Source organism: Syngnathus scovelli, chromosome 16 (assembly GCF_024217435.2).
Source record: "Syngnathus scovelli strain Florida chromosome 16, RoL_Ssco_1.2, whole genome shotgun sequence".
Taxonomy (NCBI): domain Eukaryota; kingdom Metazoa; phylum Chordata; class Actinopteri; order Syngnathiformes; family Syngnathidae; genus Syngnathus; species Syngnathus scovelli.
The window spans coordinates 467,917-486,720 of NC_090862.1; the positions used below are offsets into that span (position 1 = coordinate 467,917).

The window sequence follows — 18,804 nt, forward strand, 5'->3', positions numbered from 1 at the left end:
AAAATGATTCAAATGAACACCAGCATTTTTATTTTTTCTCCAAAAGTATGTAGAAAAAAGAAAAACATGACAAATGCTCAAAATATCGAGGCGTAGAATGGGGGGTGCTAAAATGGTAATAAAAAGTGAAATAAAAACAAGGGACCAGGAAGAAGACTACAACGCGTAGGCCGAGCGTTCTTTTGCTTATAAGGCCACCTCAAACCGCAGGTCAAGTGTGTAACAACAAAAAAAATCACATTGACAAAAGAAGGCATACATTTCAAACAATGAAAAGTCCACGAGAACGAACCAACACATTTCTGTCACCTGACCAGAGTGACCTTCACAGATGATGTACCTTGGCGAGTGTCAATACAAAACAAAAGACAGCATTTTCCACATACAGTACAATAACTTTGATTTTAAAGCAGTCAAGGGTTAAAAAGTCATCACACACACACACACAAAGGATGTAAGAGCAGAGTAAGAAGTATTCTACATTATTTTGGGAGGTGTGGAGGGGGGCTGCTGGTTACGTGGGAAATGTCGTCTGCGTTTGGAAAGGCATGATCAGGACATGTAGACATAATTAGTTCTAAGGCTTCGCTTTAAAAAAAATGCAAATATCAATCTGTTTTATTGATCACAGCATGCTCGATTCACAGTAACAAAATCAACCGAGTCATTCAAGTGTCCGCCGAGTCCCTAAAAGGAGTTTTTACTTTTACACAAGACATTAAAATTGGATTTAATTGTCGGTCGATCAAAAATGGAGACCGCAAACGGAGGCAACTTTGACTAAAAAGGCATTTAAAAAAAAATAAATAAAGTTCAGTCGTTAACTATTCTTCCTCAGCCGATCCAGCACGCCAGCAGCACGTCTGCACCGGCTGTCATACATGCAGCATGCGCTAGCTACTCTTTTTAAAGAGGGGGCACCACTTCACGAAGGAATAGGTCCAGGTGCCAATGGCTTCGGCAGTCAGCATCTTGGTTCTTTGCCAGCCACGTAGTAGCCATTCAATGCTCTAACAGCATTTAGGTCAGAGTGCCGTGGGATTTTTCTACTGTAAAAGTTGTCAAACTGGATTTGGGGAAGGTTTCACATGATTGGAATGATTGAAATGACAGATGGCACCAATGTGTGGGTGTTTTGGAGCCATTGGGGGGGTATTATTCACAAATCACAACAGACCACAGCGCTATGTACAGATAAATTCACTAAACAAGCAATCCCAGTGCTTGGATACGACACAAAACCGATCGTTATGACTTTAAAGGCCCGTCCAGTGGTTCAAATAAGGCCGATGGGATGCGACCACATGCAATGAAGACGGACGGTCGACACTCCCAAAAGGCAAAATCATTCAAGAAAGAATAAGAATTTCCAAAAAGACGCGAGGTAACTTTACAGTACCCTGTTTGATTCCCGCAGAGCGCTCGGGACCGCTGCGGATCATTATTGTAACATGTTTGTAGAAAATCCTTGGGTGACACTGCCAATAAAGAGCCTGGATAGTTTTGACCTGAGTGCGAGTGCGTTTGTGTGTGTGTGTGTGGGTGTGTGTGTGTGTTTGTGTGTGCGTGTGTGTGTGTGTAAAACAGTGTACCTGCTGACGTGATTAAATAGGTGCAAGTCATTTATAAAAATGACAACAATAAGAAATAAACAAATTACAGCATGGTAATATTTCCTCTCTCTCGCCTTTGCCGAGAAGGCTTTTGGTCACAATCAATTAGCTGGGACTAAACTAAAGAACAAAACAATGTTTTGGCCAGTTTGAGGGCAAAAAAGAAAGAAAGAACGAAAGAAAGAAAACAAAGCTTGGGGCGTGGTGTTTTTTGTGGATTCACGCCGTCTTGGTGATGTTTTCCGTCTCCTTGGCGGCCCAACGCTCTTTGTGCTGCTTGCGTCCGAAGCCCTCGTCGTAGTTACCTTTGCTCTTGAACAGCTGCTTGAAGTGAGGCTTGCAGTAGAATTCGCCTTGCAGGGCCGCAAAGTTTCCCAGGCTGCGGGCGGGCGGGCGGGCGGAAGAACAATTGAAATGGGTGTCCATTTGGGGCAATAAGAAATCATATGAAACGCACCTGAGCTTGGTGTTGCAGTGCTTGCAGCAGAAGCACGTGGAGTGGAAGACCTGGTTGTCGGCCACCAGTCGTTCCATGGGGTAGACCGTCTTCTCGCAGGACGAGCACACCTCCTTGTGCGTCTTGAAGCTGAAGGACTGAGCACACGCAAAAGAAACAATTGTTCACACTTCCTGGAAAGAGAGCGCACGAGAAGAGAAATAACCTTGAGCAACGAGGCGCGTGCTACTTCGCAAAGATGACGACAACGTGATTCTCTTGTACTGCTACTCCAAGGCATTAAAGTGGGACAAGAGTAAATAACTTCTCGGATTCAATTGCTTTTGTTACATAAGCTCATTTGTGTGCACCAATGAAATACTGCGTCAAAAGACCCCAATCTCACCGCACAGTCATGTTTGCCAGTTTGTTCAATTGGGTGTTTTCAGCACAAAAAAAGATCACACACACACATTTGCTTACCTTGGACCGCTGGACTGGTTTCTCCTCAGTGTTTCTGTTATCCTGAGAAAGCATTTAAAAGACACACACACACACACACATTAGTTTCACAAACATGTTCTCATGGTGCCCTTGTTATTTTTACCCAACTGTTAACTTGACAACCCCCCCTCCACCCCCATGGGAGAGGATCTACTACAGTCTGGACGTCTGGACACTCATGTGACTCAGCATGGGGACGTTCGGCACACACAAGACTATAGGAAATTTAATTCTGAAATAAAACTGGCCAAGTGAAGTGACGCATTCATATTGTAAAAGTGTGACCCTCGCCGCCGCCGCCGCCGCCTGTGGCTCTGACACGAGACCGCAGAAGCCTGGAAAACACGCAGAACGACTCCGTGGTGGGTCATTATCTTTCAGACAGCTTTGACAGGCTTTGCGATTGCAAGTGACACCTTACCCCTGGTGTACTGCTGCACAATCAAGCTAATTAGGTCTCGGGTGTTACGTCACGGCACTTTGGGGAAGCTTAATCCGAAGAAAAGCCAGACGGGGTTACGCGGTGGCAAATAGCACAGAGGCATGCTACGGGCTAAAGCGCCGCTAACAGGTATGGCTAGGGAGGAGAGGCAAGTTCACAGAGTTGCACGCGGTTTTCCGCCACAAATGGCGCTTGTGTCGGCTCTGTGGAAAAAATGACATGTAAAAGAGCGTGACCACACCAGGAGGAAAAAGGGCGGGCTGTCCGCAAGTGTGATGGATGCTTTGGAATCTGAAGAGCTCAATTCATGAAAAGTGATGAAATGCTGACTTTCTGGCAGTACCATACCACAAGATAGCATCTTGGGTTGGCTGCTCAAGTGACAACATGCTAGCAGTTGAAATGCTAACCCAGCCTGAGGAGCGTCTGGATGCAAATGCTTGTCCTTCCTCAAGTAACAACCTGCCTTACTCAGTAGGAACTAGCATGCCAGTTTGCGTTTCCTTATATGTACATGCAAGGCACTGAAGCATGGCAGGAAGTGGTTACAACACGCCTCTTCCTCAGGCTACAGTCTCGGCTACGCTTCTTCTCGGCCAATACATTTGGAAGCACAAAGCAGCCGCTGGTGGACGCCGTTGAGGGGAGCGAGTGAATAGAAAGAAAGCAGCTTTTTGTCTCAACAGAACAAGGAGCACTTTCATAGCACACTGGCAGCCACTTTGTAGAATGCACATTACTGCTACCTACAGGTCTGGAGTGGAACAACATCCCCCTTTGGGATTTTTCAGTCGGATGGATTTTTGCATGTTGTTTGGGACATCTTCAAGGCCACTTGAATCAAATTGAAGACTTGTGCTCTTAAAAACTTTCTTCGCCTTTAATTTAAGCCGTACAGGCCTTTTAAAGATTTTATGTCTGCAGGCAATATCGCAGATTTTTCCCCACATGCCTGTACAAACAATACTAGAGCAACGGCAGAACAGAAGATGACATGCGTGCGGTCTGTATTTGACAGCAGCATTCCATCACGGCTCCAACATGTACAGGCCCGGCCGGCCCAGTCAGCTATGCGAGCGACTATGCACAGAAACAACAGCGCCACTGCTACAAAGTGAAGTGCTTAGTTGCGTGCGTTCTGACTAGAAGTTAAGCAGTCTCGCAGTGTAATCACATCTTCTCCCCTTCTTCCTCTTTACAACCTCCTCGAAGAGTGATGCGGCATTTTTGCACAAATGACTTCCTGTCTGGGGAGCCTGCCAAAAGTTCAGATAGAACTTCAGCCAAGCGTGCAGCTCTGTTGACGTTGGATGCTATTTTTAAACAGCATATAATAGCTATGCAAAGCTACTTTACTCCTGATGAAAACATTCTAACGTCAACTGAGGGCAGAACAGCGATGCGCTTGTGTTGAAAGCGGCGACCGAGCCACCTGTTTCTGCAAAGTGCTTCACGTTAATCACATGACACAGGACTATTTCACCACAGAAAAAGAATAAAAGTCCCCCAGGTGTGGAGTTCTTCAAACAAGCCCCACCCAATAGATTGCCTAACACGTAAACATGTAAATACAAGCGTAGCAATTTCACAGCACATCTCGACTGGTTCACACAGTGGACATGTGAGAGAGAGAGCAGGTATGGAGGCTTTTTGTCCCGTAACATCCCTTTGTTTGCCTGCAGCTATGCAATCCATCAAAGTCGATCAAACAGCACTCTGAGCGCAGCGACGACATATGGCACCCACAGCATGCTGGGCAAATGGTCAATGTATGCCCTCAGCCCTCTGATCCAAGCAAATCACCATATGTAATAAACAAGTGGTTTTTGCATGCGAGACAGTATGACATTTTCATAATGCTACGCAACAGTTGTGGTACTAAAAGATGTATTTGCAAAGACCCATGTACTGCACAGCCTCCAAAGGTCACGTCCATAACATCAGGTCCAGTTGAGCAAATGCTATTTGACCAAAGGATTGGAAACAATCGGATCACATGAACAACCACAATAATTAGTGCATCATCAAATGACAATGACTGTGACTAAAGCTGGAGCACTTACGAGGTGTCAGTGCACTTGGCGCTGTTTTGTGTAGTAGCTCCGTTGTGCAATGTAAAGGCGAGCGGGCCAGATTGTTACAACATCTGCTTACATTGTGCATGGAACTGGTATTACAACAAACACTTGATACACTGGAGAGACGACACAGTGCCATTTCCTAAACAGAAAGAGGACGACTCGACTCGTCTTGTTAATAGGCAACATTGATGAGCATTCAATGCACATTTTGGGGTGCGTTCAAATCCCCTTTTGTAGTAGGCTTTGATTTGGCCGGCGAACTACATCATTTCAACGATGAACTTAAAAAGGCCAACTGATGTGGTTGTTTGTTTGTTTTTAATGTGTTGATTGTCTTGAAAAGGGACATTTTAATTTAGCAAAATGAACGGTTAGCAACGAGCATCCCCCCCCCCCCCCCCCCCCCCCTTCCCGACCGACCCGGACATCATCGCCTCATCTCGGCCGAGCATAACGACAGCCTTGCGAGGAGGGAGTAGGGCGAGGGCTGGAGCGGAATCGAGCCGAGGACTCACCATCTGGGCGTTTTTCAGGGGAAACTCTGGCCGCTAAACGTGATCTCAATTCAGCGCTCTGGGTGGGTTTTTGTTGAAGGCGAGGCGAGGCGATGCCGGTGAGGCGAGCGGGAGGGCGGGCGAGCGAGCGTGCGTCTGTCTTCCTCTGTCCGTGGGTTTTCAACAGCCAGCTTTTTACTCCCCCCCCTCCCAGCAGGAGGACGTCGCAGGCCATTGGCTGGATTCTCCTTGAGAGGCATTGACGGGAATCAGCCAACTCAAACGTCATATGGCTTTAATGGCTTTGTAATTAAAAAAACAAGTAGGGTCATATTTCCAATAATCATATACAAGATGTCTTCATAAACCCTCGTTGCTAAACTTTAATGTAAAGTATTGACGTATTTCCTTCGTTTTTATTCCGTCGCTGCTGAAATGGTGAAGATTCCACTTTCCCCGCCCCGCCCCGCCGCACTTGGGCCGATAGTCAACAATTGATCAAAAATAATCATCAGGCTGTTTATTTACTGTGTCAAGTAAAACAGAAGAAAGCCAATTACACATTGTGTATTTAAAAGTCTCATCAACTGTTAGGCTGCCACCGCATGAAAGTACACAAAAAAACCATCAGGTGTGTTTTCAAAAGAGTTTTTAATAATCAAAACATCATATTTTGCATGAATGAATGAACATGAGAAAGACTGGTGAAAAGCATACAGAAGAAACCAGGGGAAGGCACTTCACTACAACTCAAATACAAGAAATGTTTGATATTCTCACAGAGCATTTTTTTTTCTATGAACAAACAGTAATATTAGCTTTGTTTTATGGAAAAAATGAAAAACACACAATCAGTCCAGTTTTTAATCCGGGGGAGGACAACATGAACGAACCTGAATAAAGTGTACTGTAGGGAAGAGCCCTTGGGGGAGGGGGCGGTCCAATTTCAATTCTGCAAGCAATATCGATGAGTGCAGACAAAATGCAAATTTGTACAGCTCTGGAAAAAAAGGAAGAGCCCACAGCAAAATTGCTCGTTTTGCATCAATCCATTATCTGAACCACTTATCGTCATTTCTGCTTCATTGTCTAAACTGCTGACGACATATCACCCAAATTCCAAATACAAGTATTGCATTTGCAAGTCCAGTGTTTTTGAGGTCAATTTTTTCCAGAGTTGTCGAGGTCACAATGAAATGTTTTGTCATGTGTGGTGTTCAGCACTATTGCTTGACGCTACGGATGAAGCGGTCTTGATGGGCTTTCTACAGTGGCTGCATTTCTCTGCAATGTTTTCCCCACTAGTTGTCCCACCTGCTCCTTCTACGTTTGGGCGGCTCGGGTACGGCAAAGCCTCCGTCTCCTCTGTCCCTCTCGCTCTTTCTGTCTTCTTTATCCCGCCTGCTTTCATCCCCGTTGCGGCTATCGCTGTGGTGGCCGCTACGGTCCCTTTCTCGATCACGATCGCCGCCGCGTTCCCGCGAGGGCGTCGGGACGCTGCTTTGCGCAGCGGGCACGGTGCATAGCGAGCCGGCGCTGGTGAAGCCCGGCATGGCGAAAGAGGCGGCGACGGCCTGGGCTCGCACTGCGCCGCTGGGCGACTCGGTAGGCACAGAGCTCAGGCTGCCGGCACTGGTCCAGCCGGACGAGCTGTTGGACTTGGTGCTGAGCTTGGGCGGGTTGCCTGACGCCGCCACAAAGTGACTCTTGTATTGAGCCTGAGAAAGATCCCATCAGAATGAAGGTCCATGGTCACAAGAAGAAAGAAAAAAAGTTCGGAGTTGACTGTACCTGGAAGGCTTGTCTCATGGCAGATATGCGGTCTCCCATGGCCCCGCCGCCGCCGCCACCGCCGCCACCGCCGCCACCGCTCTTGTTGAAACCTCCGTAGTCGCTCAAGGAAGACAAGACACTGCTGGTGCTGCTGCTGCGATCCTGCAAAGTCAACAAAGCACAACTGCGCTTAATATAGATTTGCTTATCACTCACCGCTCGGTGGATTGTTTTGCATTTATGACCTGTTCTTTACTGAAATGGTCACACACTCACAGAAGTGTCAGCACCCAATCCCGGTCTCTCTTTGTAACCGAGTCCTCCTCCACCGATGTTCAGCTTCTTTCCTTGACCGCCTTTGAATCTGGACTTCCTAAACCATGGATTCTAGGATTCAAAACAGGAGCACAAGGTACCATTAAGTTAGGGCCAGAAAAAGTAACATTTAGTATTTTGTCAAGTGACCTCACTTGACAAAATACTAAATGATGAGGCAGAATGAATTGATCATAAATGTCAATCATTTCATTCCATTTGAACGATTCAAAAGCTTTGTCTTTTTTACCTGCAGGGCCAAGTCCATGAGTTCTTTGGAGACATTCTGATTGGCGCCTTCCAGGTTGCGCACCAGGTCCCCGGCAAAGGTGGCGTCCTTGCCCGTCAGCAGGGTGTAGGCCACGCCCTTCTCGCCAGCTCTACCCGTTCGACCAATGCGGTGCGTGTGCGTGTCGATGTCCCGCGCCACGTCGTAGTTGACCACCGTGCGGATAGACGGGATGTCCAGACCGCGGGCTGGAGGACGGTGAACTCAAATGACCTTTGCCCAAGCTAGACCGAGGCCTACTTTTGTCTCAATGAAGGCCCTTAACTCACTTTTGACTGCTACGCTACCACAATGCGATGACGTCAACTCACCGGCAACGTCGGTGGCCACCAAGACTGGCAGGTTCTTCTTCTTGAAGTCGCTGATGACCTTATTCCTCTCGCTCTGGTCCATGTCACCGTGCAGCAAGCCCAGGCTGTAGCCCTCCTGCGTCAGGTTGGTGGCCAGCTCCTCCGAATTGGACTTCTTGGTGACGAAGATCAGCACCGAGCCGCTGGACGTAAACTCCACCAGGCGCCGCGTTAGCCAGCTCCACTTGTCCGTGCCGCTCGACAGCATTTCCACCACCTGTGTGATGTCCTCGTTGGCCTGTTCCAAAAATAAGTCCAAAATAAAGACATCAACTATTCATAGGAATCTGAGCTCATCTGGGCAACCGAATAAAAAAAAACGTTGGTAAACGTTGCCATGATGACTACGAGACGTGGGAGGCACCTCTCCGATATCTCCTTGCACCACGCGGATGGGATCCATCAGGATGTCTCTGGCCAGCCTCTCAATCTTCTTCCGGAACGTGGCGCTGAACAGAAGCGCTGTGGCGGGAATCGGATTCATTACATTTCAGGGAAAAAAAAAATGCTTCATGTTTAGTAAAGAAGAAAAAGCGCTGACTCTGTCTGTCTGGACGCACGTAGCTGGCGATGGATCGAACTTGATACTCTGGAGAAAAATGGAAGCAAATAAATTCAACTCGGATATTTATTTATTTATTTATTTAATGTAGAGTACTCTGTCCTGTAATTTGAACCCACCGAAGCCCATATCAAACATGCGGTCCGCCTCATCAAACACAAGGTACGACACTCTCTGCAGGGACGTGGCCTTCTTTTTAACGTGGTCGATCAGGCGACCCTGTGGAGAAGAAGACCCACCACCACCACCACCACCACCACCACCACCACCATCCATTTCAAGTTCAATTTGTTGTCACATTTTCTTGTCGCGCATGATTGGACGATGCGTTTACCGGAGTGCACACCACAATCTCTGCGCCTTCCTGCAGAGCCTTGGCCTGCTCCCACATGCTGCCTCCTCCGTAGACTGCCACAGAGCGCAGAGAGTACGCTTTGCCGAAGCGCTTGCATTCAGCGTGGATCTGAAAAAATGACCCAAACTTTGCTCGACAGGTTTACTTGAAAGGCCAATCTGCAAATGTCAGCCTCTGCTCTGCTCAAAAGGTGAAGTTCAAATTTCATTTGGCCTACCTGCTGACAGAGCTCCCGGGTGGGGCACACGATGATGCCGATGGGTCCGTCCCCGGGCTCCAGCTCCTTCTGGTCCATGATGTGCACCAACATAGGCCAGATAAAGGCCGCCGTTTTGCCACTGCCGGTTTTTGCGATACCGATCATGTCGCGGCCCGACAGAGCGATGGGCACGCCCTGCGGATAAACCCAAATGTTTCATTTGTCCAGCTTGACATCCATTTGAGGTTCTCGCTATACCTGACACTGGATGGGGGTGGGTTGAGTATACTCGGACTTGCGGATCTGATGCATCAGCTGCTCGTCAAAGCCGAAGTGGGCAAAGCTGGTACACGGCTTAGGTGGTGCGGCTCCCGATACCTGAGACATTACAAATCGCCATCACCTCCTTTGTCGCCATGACGTTTGCAGGAACGTGAATACTTACTCGCAGGTTGAGCTTTTGCCGAAGTTCTACCACCTGAGTTCCGGTCAGGCTGCTGAGCTCCTCCTGCTCGTTGTAGAAGTTTTTCTCAAATGGCGGGTAATCAATCTAGGGAGAAGCGGGAAGTCTCTCGTGATTTTATTAAAACATCCCTTAAAGTGCTAATTCGCGGAGAGGACTACCGCGCGCTACCTCGGAGTGGTCGATAGGAGGCAGGGGCAGAATGATTTTCTTGGCGACGGGGGCAATGGGGTTGCCGTCGCTGTCGTAGTCCACGTTCTCCTCTTCCTCCTCCAGCGTCAGGCCGGCGGTGGGGTTCTCGGCCATGTAGCGGAAGTAGGCCTCCTGCAGAAAGCACAACCACGCGCGTCTACAACTGAACGGACACCGATGACACGCGCTCGACGTTCTGCCCGTCAATATTGCCGAGCGGTCCTCGTGAGCTAAATCAACGCTTAAACATGCTTTGCTGTCTGCACACAACGAAAAATAAAAGACAAGGATCAAGACGGTGAATGTCCAATACGACCTATATGGTGCCTGTGTCGCTAAGAGGCAGAGGGGGATGTTTTTGGCACTTGATGCAATCAAATGGCAATCAAAGTATTGCAAAGGTTCTCTCTACTCACTTGTTCATCTTCTTCTTCAATGTCATCACGAATACCCCTGAAATGACAAGCGGAGAAAAAAAAACTTCCCTGCGGCTCGTTCGTACACCCAAAGGAGACCCCCCAGACCTGCGGCCTCGCTATGCTTACCTGATAGTATGCTAACTACCGTACAAAGGAGTCTTAGGGCCGCAGTGGAAATTTCAAGAAAGGTCAAAATGTTATATACTGTATTAGCAGAAAATCTGATAGCTTTATGTCACTCAAACATGTTTCTAAATATACTACAGATTTGTTCTCGTAACAAAATATTTCAATGTATGATTCTCGCAGCGTTGGTATTTTCTTATATTTTCAGTGCGGCCCTAACGCTCTACTGTACTATAGAAGCCAGAAAAGCAGTAAGGAAATGCTGGCATGTTACTTTTTTTTTTTTTTTCCTTTGCTTTTCTTTTTTTCTGTGCCGCACAACACAACAATCTATTTGAGTTGTGGTCGTTTTCCTTCTTGCTAAAAGACACAAAAAACACAACTACACAAAGAAACTCGAGATGGTCTTACTTGGCCGACTTTTCCTCGATTTTCTTAATGTCCTTTGCCGCTTGGTTCTAAGAGAGAAAAACATACATTTACAAAAACATTGAATAATGATACAAGAGGAAAAAAAAACCAACCTAAAAATCTACGCAGCATCAAAACAGAATGAAAATAACACTTACCTCAACCTCAGCCATAAATGTGTCGAGGGGATCGTCCTCACTGTCCGAGCCGTCGCCGGACTTCATCTGCAGCCGCGTGGGCGAGTTCTCTGCCGGGATATACGGCAGGTCCACGTTGCTGCTGGACTCCTCCTCGTCGTCCTCAAAGTACCTTGTTGGGAAAGGTTTGGGGATTTTTATTTCCATACTCGTTTTCATGCGTGTTGTCTGCTACATTGGAGTGGAGACTCACGCATTTTCCTCGTCAAAATTGCCTCTTTTGGTGCCGATTTTGTAGAAAGACGGCAGTTGGCCCTTCCCGTAGCCGCTGCCACTGGATCCCGGAGGCCCGAACGACCCGTGGGATTTCTGGGGGAGTGGTGGGTCTTCTTTCTTCCCACCACCAAGAGAAAAGCCCCCAAAGCCAAAGCCGCGCTTCACACCGGGACCACCTTTGTTCCAATTCATGGCTGAGCTGTGTGGAATATAAAACAATGAATAATTTGCCTTCCTTATTCAAATAGCAATAACGTGATCATTCATTGCTTCGAGTTTGACGCAGACAGTTATAAACATTGGTAGGTGTATGAGAATATTGACGAATCCCTTTGGAACAGCAAGAGCATACTTGTTGCTGTATCAATATCTTTCTAACAGCATGTGAATCGAGACTGAATATTTGTAAATGATTGAACTGGACGCCATTTTGACAACCTAATAAAGTGTCCAGCGTCGAGATCTCTGAATTGCTATGTTAAATGCACTTATTTCATCACAATTCTTTGCTTCAGCGGCGTTCTGGAGACAATTACGGTGTTGCAGTTCAAGCAACCTCGATTCCACTTTAAAAATGGATCGCTTACGTACGGCTTTAAACATTAAACTGGAACGGCGATGAATCGCCTGCTGAAGGTACGTCGTAATATACGAAGTACAATCCAAATCGATAACAAATACCATCCAAAACCAGACAAATGGTTATATCGAGGGCTTTTTTAATATAAAATCCATGCGCAACGTGCACAATAACGATATTTAGCATTAGCATTTGCTTGCTCGACAGCCCACGAACTTAGGCCGGAATGAGTGTGAGCATGCAATCTCCATGCATGTGGCGCGATACAATAATGTGCATTTTACACGAAAATAACATATAACACTTTGCATTTGGCACCCACGCCATATTTTCCTTAGTTTACCTGCTTGCTGATTTCCTAAAAAGAGCCGTTAAATTGTTTATACAGCCAAGTAACAACGTCTTTCGTCATCAATCTGCGACTCCTGTGTTTGCACCCTCCCTCCCTCGCATATGACCTATGACGTATGTGATACGCGACAACGGTTAGCTGTCAGCGCCGGAGAACTGAGGAGGATGGCGAGCTCGTTGAGTTACGTCAAAGTAGAATTTTAGTCAAGTCGTTGCCATCCCCAACATTGTACGAATTAAACGGTGGGTGAAAACGCTAAATATACCATTATAGCGAATTGAAGAAGAGTCGCGAGCGGGTTTAGCTAACAGTTCAGCGGGTGTTAGCACCGCTAGCCTGCGCACTTCACCATGACAACCGAGCAGCTGCGGGGACTGATTGTCTCATTTTTATGATGTTGCATTTTAGAGCTTTGGACTCGTTCACCTATATATGTATATAATCACGTTTACGTTGCTTTCACAGGGATTCCCAGGACGCGGTTACAACATTAGATGAAACAAAAGGATCAATGTCTTTTCTTGTAAGTCCTATCATTACGTTCCCAGTCAAATAGATTTGAATCTTGTTTGGTCTGTTAATCACTTGAGAACGTTGTACAAAGAGCCACTGTGAGTCATAATCATTCATCGCACATGTGATTCTGTGGAAATTGTCCTCAATCATGCTTGAACCGTCTTTCCTTTTTTTCTCCCTGTTTGTCCGTGTATTATAACTATCATCTGTGTGTCAGCGCTGGGTGTCTGAGAAATTGAGTGTGGAGAGCCTGCGGGATTTGGAGTTGTTTGGAGGTGAGGCTCAAAGCTAAAAGCAGAAAGAAAAATCACCACCAAAGCCTCAGCACCCTGGTAGACCCTGCTACTATTTTTTTATATGGGAAACAATTCACTTTGGGTCACATTTCCCACAGAGACGTATGAACTAAGGGTAATCAATGTGAAATGTATGGTTGAATTTAGGATGTTTATGGACAGGCAAACATTATTGGAGGTGACAGATGGAAGTCGGTCCCCTAAACTAGCCAATAAGGTGCTGTATGTTCATGTGCGTGCATATCGATGGCTTCACGTCACTGATGTGGTTGGTCTTTTTACCCCAGAGCAATCTCAGGAAGTCTCTCACCGGGAAGTAAGTGTCTTGTCACGGCATCACCGCGCCCCTCTGTGCCTTTTGTATGCATGCATGTGCGTGCGTGCGTGCGTGCGTGCGCGCGCACGGGTTCGTCACTGTATGAGGAAGCCAAGCGACCGCTGGCGTCTTCACATTGAGTACGCATGAGTAACTCCTCCCTTTTCCCCCCAGTGTTGTGCTCGGAATTCTGCAACTCAGCGTCCAGGATGCTCACACCGAATGCGTTTGTTTCTATTGATTTGGCATCAACCGTGAAGATATCTCCTATTGGGCTGAGCGTTAAATCGATTCTTACTGACTCATCACGTTAACTTGTCATGACCTTTTTTTTTGCGTGGGGGGGACAATAGATTCAAATCAGGAGTCAGTTTAGGACGTATCGCCCAGCCCTTCTTTTTGATTTATTGTCTTTCAAAGGATTTCAAAAAGGCTGCCTGTGTTGCTGCGATCACATAGGACGCATGCTAGCCCCCAGTATTTGCTAATGTCGTGCGGCTTTTAGGAGTTGGATGGCGTGCTCCGCTGTGGCAGTGCATGGCACCGCCTGCCCGCTCCTTCCGCCGCCGCCGCCACTTGGGCAAATCTAGCCTCCCAGCACCGCCACTCACACAGGTTACCAGGATGTATGTATGTGTGTGTTCTTCACATCCCCTTGGAAAGATTGACACGGCGGACCCTCGTGCACTCTCACATTTCAGTATGTTTTTACAAAAATACATGTGGTGTCATCCAGGGCCATGAGGACAGCAGGGAAAGCGTGACGTCCCTTCCACGTGGCGACACCATGGGCAGCTTCCTCCCAGACAGCAGCGCCTATCAGTTGCTCGCCGTTATCGGTAGGCCCTTCTCATTTGATCAGGACGGTGAACCTCAGCAATGTGAGCTTGATCAGCGAAAACCCAGAAACTATATAAAAGGTGTCGTGTAATTATCCGTCTGCTTCAAGGTTGTGCCAAAGCACCGCTTTTGTCTAAAAAAATGCTCCTCAACTCATTTTGCCACCAAATCCCTCTTCGACAGGCCGAGGCCTGGACCACCTGATGACTGTCAACCGGGCTCTGTACAAACCCACTGGGGAGCACGTGGCCATACGTCGCATCGACCTGGAGTCTTGTACTAACGAAATGGTCGCCTACCTGCAGGTCGGTCAGAGATGATGGCAAAGTTGCCGTCTGCTGTGGACGCACGTCCTGTCTCTCTCGCTCTCTCTCTCTCTCAAGGAATGAACTCAAAAGCCTCGGTGTTGTTAACCACCTCGGTGTCTCTCCTGTAGGCCGAGCTGCACGTGTCCAAGTTGTTTCACCACCCCAGTATTTTGCCCTACAAGAGCGTCTTCATCGCTGAGAACGAGTTGTGGGTCATCACCCCCTTCATGGCGTATGGTGAGGTGCCAGTGCATGGATGACAGGTATATTTGACTATCAAACGCTAAACCGCTTTTCTTTGCACAGGATCGGCCAGAGAGCTGGTCACCACGTATTTCCCCGACGGCATGAGCGAGCTCACCATCGCATACATCTTACTGGGCATCCTCAAAGCGCTGGAGTACATCCACCAAATGGGATATGTGCACAGGTACTTGAAGAGACAACATTATGAGGAATAGCAAGTTGGCACAAAAGCAATATTCACACATCTGTATTCATAAATTAAGTACAAACAAAACCAAAAGCCAGCACTGAGGATTCATACCAAAGTGAGACGTTGATAAAAAAAAAATGTGTCTCATGCAGGAGTGTAAAGGCCAGCCACGTTCTGATTGCTGCCGACGGCCAGGTGCGCATGTCTGGCCTTCGCAGCATCTTCAGCCTGATCCGACACGGCCAGCGGGCCAAGGTGGTGCACGACTTCCCGCAGAACAGCGTCAAGGTGCTGCCGTGGCTCAGCCCTGAAGTGCTGCAACAGGTACGGAGACGTCACTCCAGCTCAGTGAGCCGCGGCATAACCGACGCCTCCTCTCATGTCTATTCCTTTTTCCCTTTCAGAACCTGCAGGGCTATGACTTTCGCTCCGATATCTACAGCCTGGGCATCACAGCGTGTGAGCTAGCTAACGGACACGTTCCCTTTAAAGACATGCCGCCTACGCAAGTAAGCGGACACACCACCCACCTGATTTTGGACGTTTCACAAGGGACTACAACTTTTTTTTCCTGCTTCTCTTGCGCAGATGTTACTGGAGAAGCTCAACGGGACAGTGCCGTGCTTGCTGGACACCACCACCATCCCGCCGGAGGAGCTCTGCTTGAAGCCATCCCGCTCCGGCGCCGACTCGGGCATCGGCGAGGGGCCAGGAGGAGGCGGCAGTGTTGGCGGGGTCCGCCACTCCAATGGCGAACCCACTTCCTCGTCCGCACACCCGTACAACCGCACTTTCTCGCTGCACTTTCACGCCTTCGTCGAGTTGTGTCTTCAGAGGGACCCGGAGAAGAGGTACTGTGCGTGTCAGCTATAAGATGACATCAAAACGGACTTTTTTTTTTTTTTTCTTCTCTTTAGACCCTCCGCCTCCGCTCTCATAGGTCATCCCTTCTTCAAGCAGGTGTGTAGAGCACATGAATTTAAGAGTGGAGTGTGTTTGGCCCAACCTTCCTCGACAGCAACCATATGCCCGCATCTTTCAGATCAAGCGGAGGCCCTCGGAGGCGCTGCCCGAGCTGCTGAGGCCCGCGTCGCCCATCGGCAGCAGCGAGAGCTCCCAGCCGCCGCCGCTGCCGCCCTCGTCGTCCAGACTGTCCAGCCTGGAGTCGGGCCTGAGCCACCTGGACGTGGACGACTGGGATTTCTGACCAACTCGTGTCTGAGTGTAAATAAGTTGCCGTTACTCTTCTGAGCCGGTTGGCGTTTGGCTACCTTTGTTTCTTGTCTTAAAACGGCCTCCTTTTCCTCTCAGGCTTTGTACAGAATATGCTCTACCTCGCTCGCTCGCACACGTTTGCATGTTCCTTTACTGGCTCCTGTGTATGAATGTTACTGATTTGACAATAAAAGCGATGTTTCCGCTTGCTAAAAAATATAACTTTATTGACCATGTACACAAAGACAGTCAGTCAAGGGGAAACGCCGGAGATGTCAGTCGTCATCTTCGTCGGATGGTGGCAGGTCGGTGGTGGCTTTGCGTTTCTCTATCTTGGCCAGCAAGTCTGAAAGGAACATGAGCATGCGGTAGGTGACTGACTGACTGATTGATTTGTATTCTTTGTTGTGGGTTTTTTTTTTTTTTTCCCCAGCAGATTTCATAGATCAAAGTTTATCCCTGCTAATATGCTTAAATAATCAGCCCAAATCAGATTCGATTCCAAGCAGTAGCAGGTGATTGAAGCGCAGGGCCTCACCCTTGGCGGGGTTGAAGACGCCGTTGGTCTGAGTGTTGCACACGTAGCAGCGCTTGGACTTGCGGTAGTGCTGAAGGGCGCAGGCCTCGCAGAAGTAATGACGGCACCTGAGAGAAGGTAACGAAAGATATTACTTTGGAGTATGCATGCGTGCGCTAAACCAAAAGGGCTGCCTACTTAGTGACAATGGGATTCTTGTAGGAGTCCCTGCAGATGAAACACTTGAATGGCAAGTCCTCTTCGTCGCTGCTCACCTCGTAGTTTTCCTCATCTAGAGTACGATGATAGGTAAGAACAAAGACATATTTTCCCCATTACAAATCCTGTGGCACGACACGCTTTCTCTCTCGCTCACCATTGGCGCCATAACTGCCCTCCTCCAGTTCCCTCTCAATCTGCCAGCCGTGCTTGTAGTCGGATCGGTCGTGGAGGAACTTGCAGCTGTCTGACATAAGAACCAGAAGGTGCAACTAGCTTGTCTTATGACTTGATTGATATTTCCGTGATCTTCTTTTATTGACCTCCAAAGCCACAGAATCCGGTCTCCTTATAGTCCTTGCAGATGTCCGGCTGGTAGTCCCATCTGACTGTAGCTCGGAGGTGCTCCGGGGCTCTGATGGGTCCTTTCCTGTTGGTTGGGCCATAAATGAGCAGTTGGACTGCGCGGTTGTGATGGCTTCGGCGATTACAATAAAAATTCCAGTTTTGAAAAATAGCTGAGATTTCATTTTAAAGCCAGCTAGCCCGGCCCTAATTAGTCGTCGATGGTTACCTACCGGACCATGCCAGAGGACGCGTTGCCCATGGTAGTATCTTTGGGTTTGATATATTTGTGGTAGTTGTTGATGCCGCGGTAGATCTTATCGTCCTCTTTCCCCGTCAGCTCCTGGAAAGGGCACCAAGGCGGTTGGGTTGGGTTGGGTTCATTCAGGAGCAATCATGAACAATTTTTACAAAAATGACTTCCTCTTTAATTGGACCACCCTTGGCTAAACCAAGTCAGTCTACACATTTAGACATGTGGCTTACGTCTTGGATTTTCTGGCTCCTCTCAAAGATGGCCTGAGCGTCCTTGTCCCGCTCTGTATCCAGTTGGTATGTGGATGTAGCACCCATATCCTCTGGGCCCTCTGGTTTCTTTTTGAAGGAGCACAGTGCAAATGAATGGGCTGATGCTACATCGATGTACTGAGTGTTGAATATGCACCATTGTTAATAATGATAAAGCAATGATATTGTCAACTCACAGCTGAACGTTTGGATTTGTAGGAAACAGTGATCTTCTTGTCCTCCTTGTCATCTTCGCTTTCACTGGAGGACATAGTTTCTTTCCCCACTTTCTTGGACTGGACACAAAGGACCCATCAAGCAATAGAGATTCTTATTTTAGAAAATATGAATAATCACAGCTTAAAAGTAGGGCTGAGATGTACAGTATGGGGTGAAATCCCACACACATCCAACTTCTGATTTGAATAGATTTCAACCCATATCAACGCTTTTTGCGTGGCAAACTTGCGGGCACATACTAAATCGTGCTCACGAGACAGAAGGTGTCCTATTTTAAGATGTGTTACCTTTTGAACCATCGGGTTTTCTCGCGTCTTATTCCTATCCTTTCTGACCACAGAGCTGAGCTCTTCATCACTGCTCCGATCTGAGCAGGGGATCGTAACGTAGAAAAGAATACACATTAACACATTACAATTCGTTAGCGTGTTATTAACAGGTAACCAACACTGGTACCTTTATCGCTGTCGCTGGCCTTTCTTTTTCGTCCCGAAAACTTCTTCGTAGATTTTTTAAACAAGAAAGTGCAGGAGCCTTCTTTGGAGGCGTTCGCTTCCGCCATCTTGTTCTTTCAGTTTGTAAACAAAACAGAACTATTTCTTTACAGCGCCCTCTACAGACTTGGAAGACACTTGGAAGTTGTCTGAATAGGTTTTATTTGGAAGCGCAAACCCGGAAGC

General features: G+C 47.7%; 4 protein-coding genes across 14 annotated transcripts; 1 reads left to right on the forward strand and 3 right to left on the reverse strand.

Annotated features, from left to right (window-relative positions):
• Window positions 1-7: 7 nt before the first annotated feature.
• On the reverse strand, window positions 8-5,757 carry limd2 (LIM domain containing 2). Its single transcript, XM_049745248.1, has 4 exons — window positions 5,592-5,757; window positions 2,533-2,574; window positions 2,071-2,207; window positions 8-1,992 (listed from the first exon to the last, which is right to left on the reverse strand). Exons 1-4 carry the CDS (start codon window positions 5,592-5,594, stop codon window positions 1,833-1,835), a joined length of 342 nt encoding a protein of 113 aa, XP_049601205.1. The 5' UTR covers window positions 5,595-5,757; the 3' UTR covers window positions 8-1,832.
• Window positions 5,758-6,202: 445 nt separating this feature from the next.
• Window positions 6,203-12,493, reverse strand: ddx42 (DEAD (Asp-Glu-Ala-Asp) box helicase 42). 2 transcript variants are annotated; one of them, XM_049745219.1, is made up of 18 exons: window positions 12,361-12,493; window positions 11,415-11,636; window positions 11,183-11,333; window positions 11,025-11,071; window positions 10,485-10,521; window positions 10,048-10,200; window positions 9,859-9,963; window positions 9,672-9,791; window positions 9,432-9,608; window positions 9,194-9,322; window positions 8,979-9,078; window positions 8,839-8,886; window positions 8,662-8,759; window positions 8,259-8,535; window positions 7,909-8,135; window positions 7,620-7,730; window positions 7,362-7,505; window positions 6,203-7,288 (listed from the first exon to the last, which is right to left on the reverse strand). In XM_049745219.1, exons 2-18 carry the CDS (start codon window positions 11,627-11,629, stop codon window positions 6,872-6,874), a joined length of 2,556 nt encoding a protein of 851 aa, XP_049601176.1. In that variant the 5' UTR covers window positions 11,630-11,636; window positions 12,361-12,493; the 3' UTR covers window positions 6,203-6,871. The 2 variants fall into 2 exon arrangements, with proteins under 2 accessions (XP_049601176.1, XP_049601179.1); XM_049745222.1 differs by lacking the exons at window positions 10,485-10,521; window positions 11,415-11,636; window positions 12,361-12,493 and having other exon boundaries at window positions 11,183-11,285.
• strada (STE20 related adaptor alpha) lies at window positions 12,473-16,288 on the forward strand. Of its 10 annotated transcripts, none has more exons than XM_049745228.2 (13): window positions 12,473-12,611; window positions 12,835-12,892; window positions 13,103-13,160; window positions 13,469-13,497; window positions 14,234-14,417; window positions 14,521-14,642; window positions 14,774-14,882; window positions 14,952-15,075; window positions 15,234-15,405; window positions 15,486-15,590; window positions 15,670-15,932; window positions 15,999-16,041; window positions 16,124-16,288. In XM_049745228.2, exons 2-13 carry the CDS (start codon window positions 12,881-12,883, stop codon window positions 16,286-16,288), a joined length of 1,386 nt encoding a protein of 461 aa, XP_049601185.1. In that variant the 5' UTR covers window positions 12,473-12,611; window positions 12,835-12,880. The 10 variants fall into 10 exon arrangements, with proteins under 10 accessions (XP_049601185.1, XP_049601186.1, XP_049601187.1 ...); XM_049745229.2 differs by having other exon boundaries at window positions 14,234-14,336; XM_049745233.2 differs by lacking the exon at window positions 13,103-13,160 and having other exon boundaries at window positions 12,508-12,611.
• A 207-nt stretch (window positions 16,289-16,495) lies between these two features.
• rnf113a (ring finger protein 113A) lies at window positions 16,496-18,745 on the reverse strand. Its single transcript, XM_049745246.1, has 10 exons — window positions 18,581-18,745; window positions 18,412-18,491; window positions 18,082-18,180; window positions 17,864-17,971; window positions 17,611-17,720; window positions 17,356-17,462; window positions 17,190-17,279; window positions 17,012-17,105; window positions 16,835-16,941; window positions 16,496-16,642 (listed from the first exon to the last, which is right to left on the reverse strand). Exons 1-10 carry the CDS (start codon window positions 18,684-18,686, stop codon window positions 16,572-16,574), a joined length of 972 nt encoding a protein of 323 aa, XP_049601203.1. The 5' UTR covers window positions 18,687-18,745; the 3' UTR covers window positions 16,496-16,571.
• Window positions 18,746-18,804: the final 59 nt, after the last annotated feature.

Coding starts and splice junctions, on each gene's coding strand:
- strada (XM_049745228.2), top strand. Junction 13,161..13,468: donor GGATTTGGAGTTGTTTGGAG/GTGAGGCTCAAA, acceptor TTTTTACCCCAG/AGCAATCTCAGGAAGTCTCT. Junction 15,076..15,233: donor CAAATGGGATATGTGCACAG/GTACTTGAAGAG, acceptor TGTCTCATGCAG/GAGTGTAAAGGCCAGCCACG.
- rnf113a (XM_049745246.1), bottom strand. CDS start 18,686: ATGGCGGAAGCGAACGCCTCCAAAGAAGGCTCCTGCACTTTCTTGTTT. Junction 18,181..18,411: donor AAAACCCGATGGTTCAAAAG/GTAACACATCTT, acceptor CTTTGTGTCCAG/TCCAAGAAAGTGGGGAAAGA. Junction 17,280..17,355: donor CGGATTCTGTGGCTTTGGAG/GTCAATAAAAGA, acceptor TTCTTATGTCAG/ACAGCTGCAAGTTCCTCCAC.
- limd2 (XM_049745248.1), bottom strand. Junction 2,208..2,532: donor AACCAGTCCAGCGGTCCAAG/GTAAGCAAATGT, acceptor GCGTGTGCTCAG/TCCTTCAGCTTCAAGACGCA. Junction 1,993..2,070: donor CACTGCAACACCAAGCTCAG/GTGCGTTTCATA, acceptor GCCCGCCCGCAG/CCTGGGAAACTTTGCGGCCC.
- ddx42 (XM_049745219.1), bottom strand. CDS start 11,629: ATGAATTGGAACAAAGGTGGTCCCGGTGTGAAGCGCGGCTTTGGCTTT. Junction 9,792..9,858: donor GGCAAAAGCTCAACCTGCGA/GTAAGTATTCAC, acceptor GTAATGTCTCAG/GTATCGGGAGCCGCACCACC. Junction 7,506..7,619: donor GATTGGGTGCTGACACTTCT/GTGAGTGTGTGA, acceptor TTGACTTTGCAG/GATCGCAGCAGCAGCACCAG.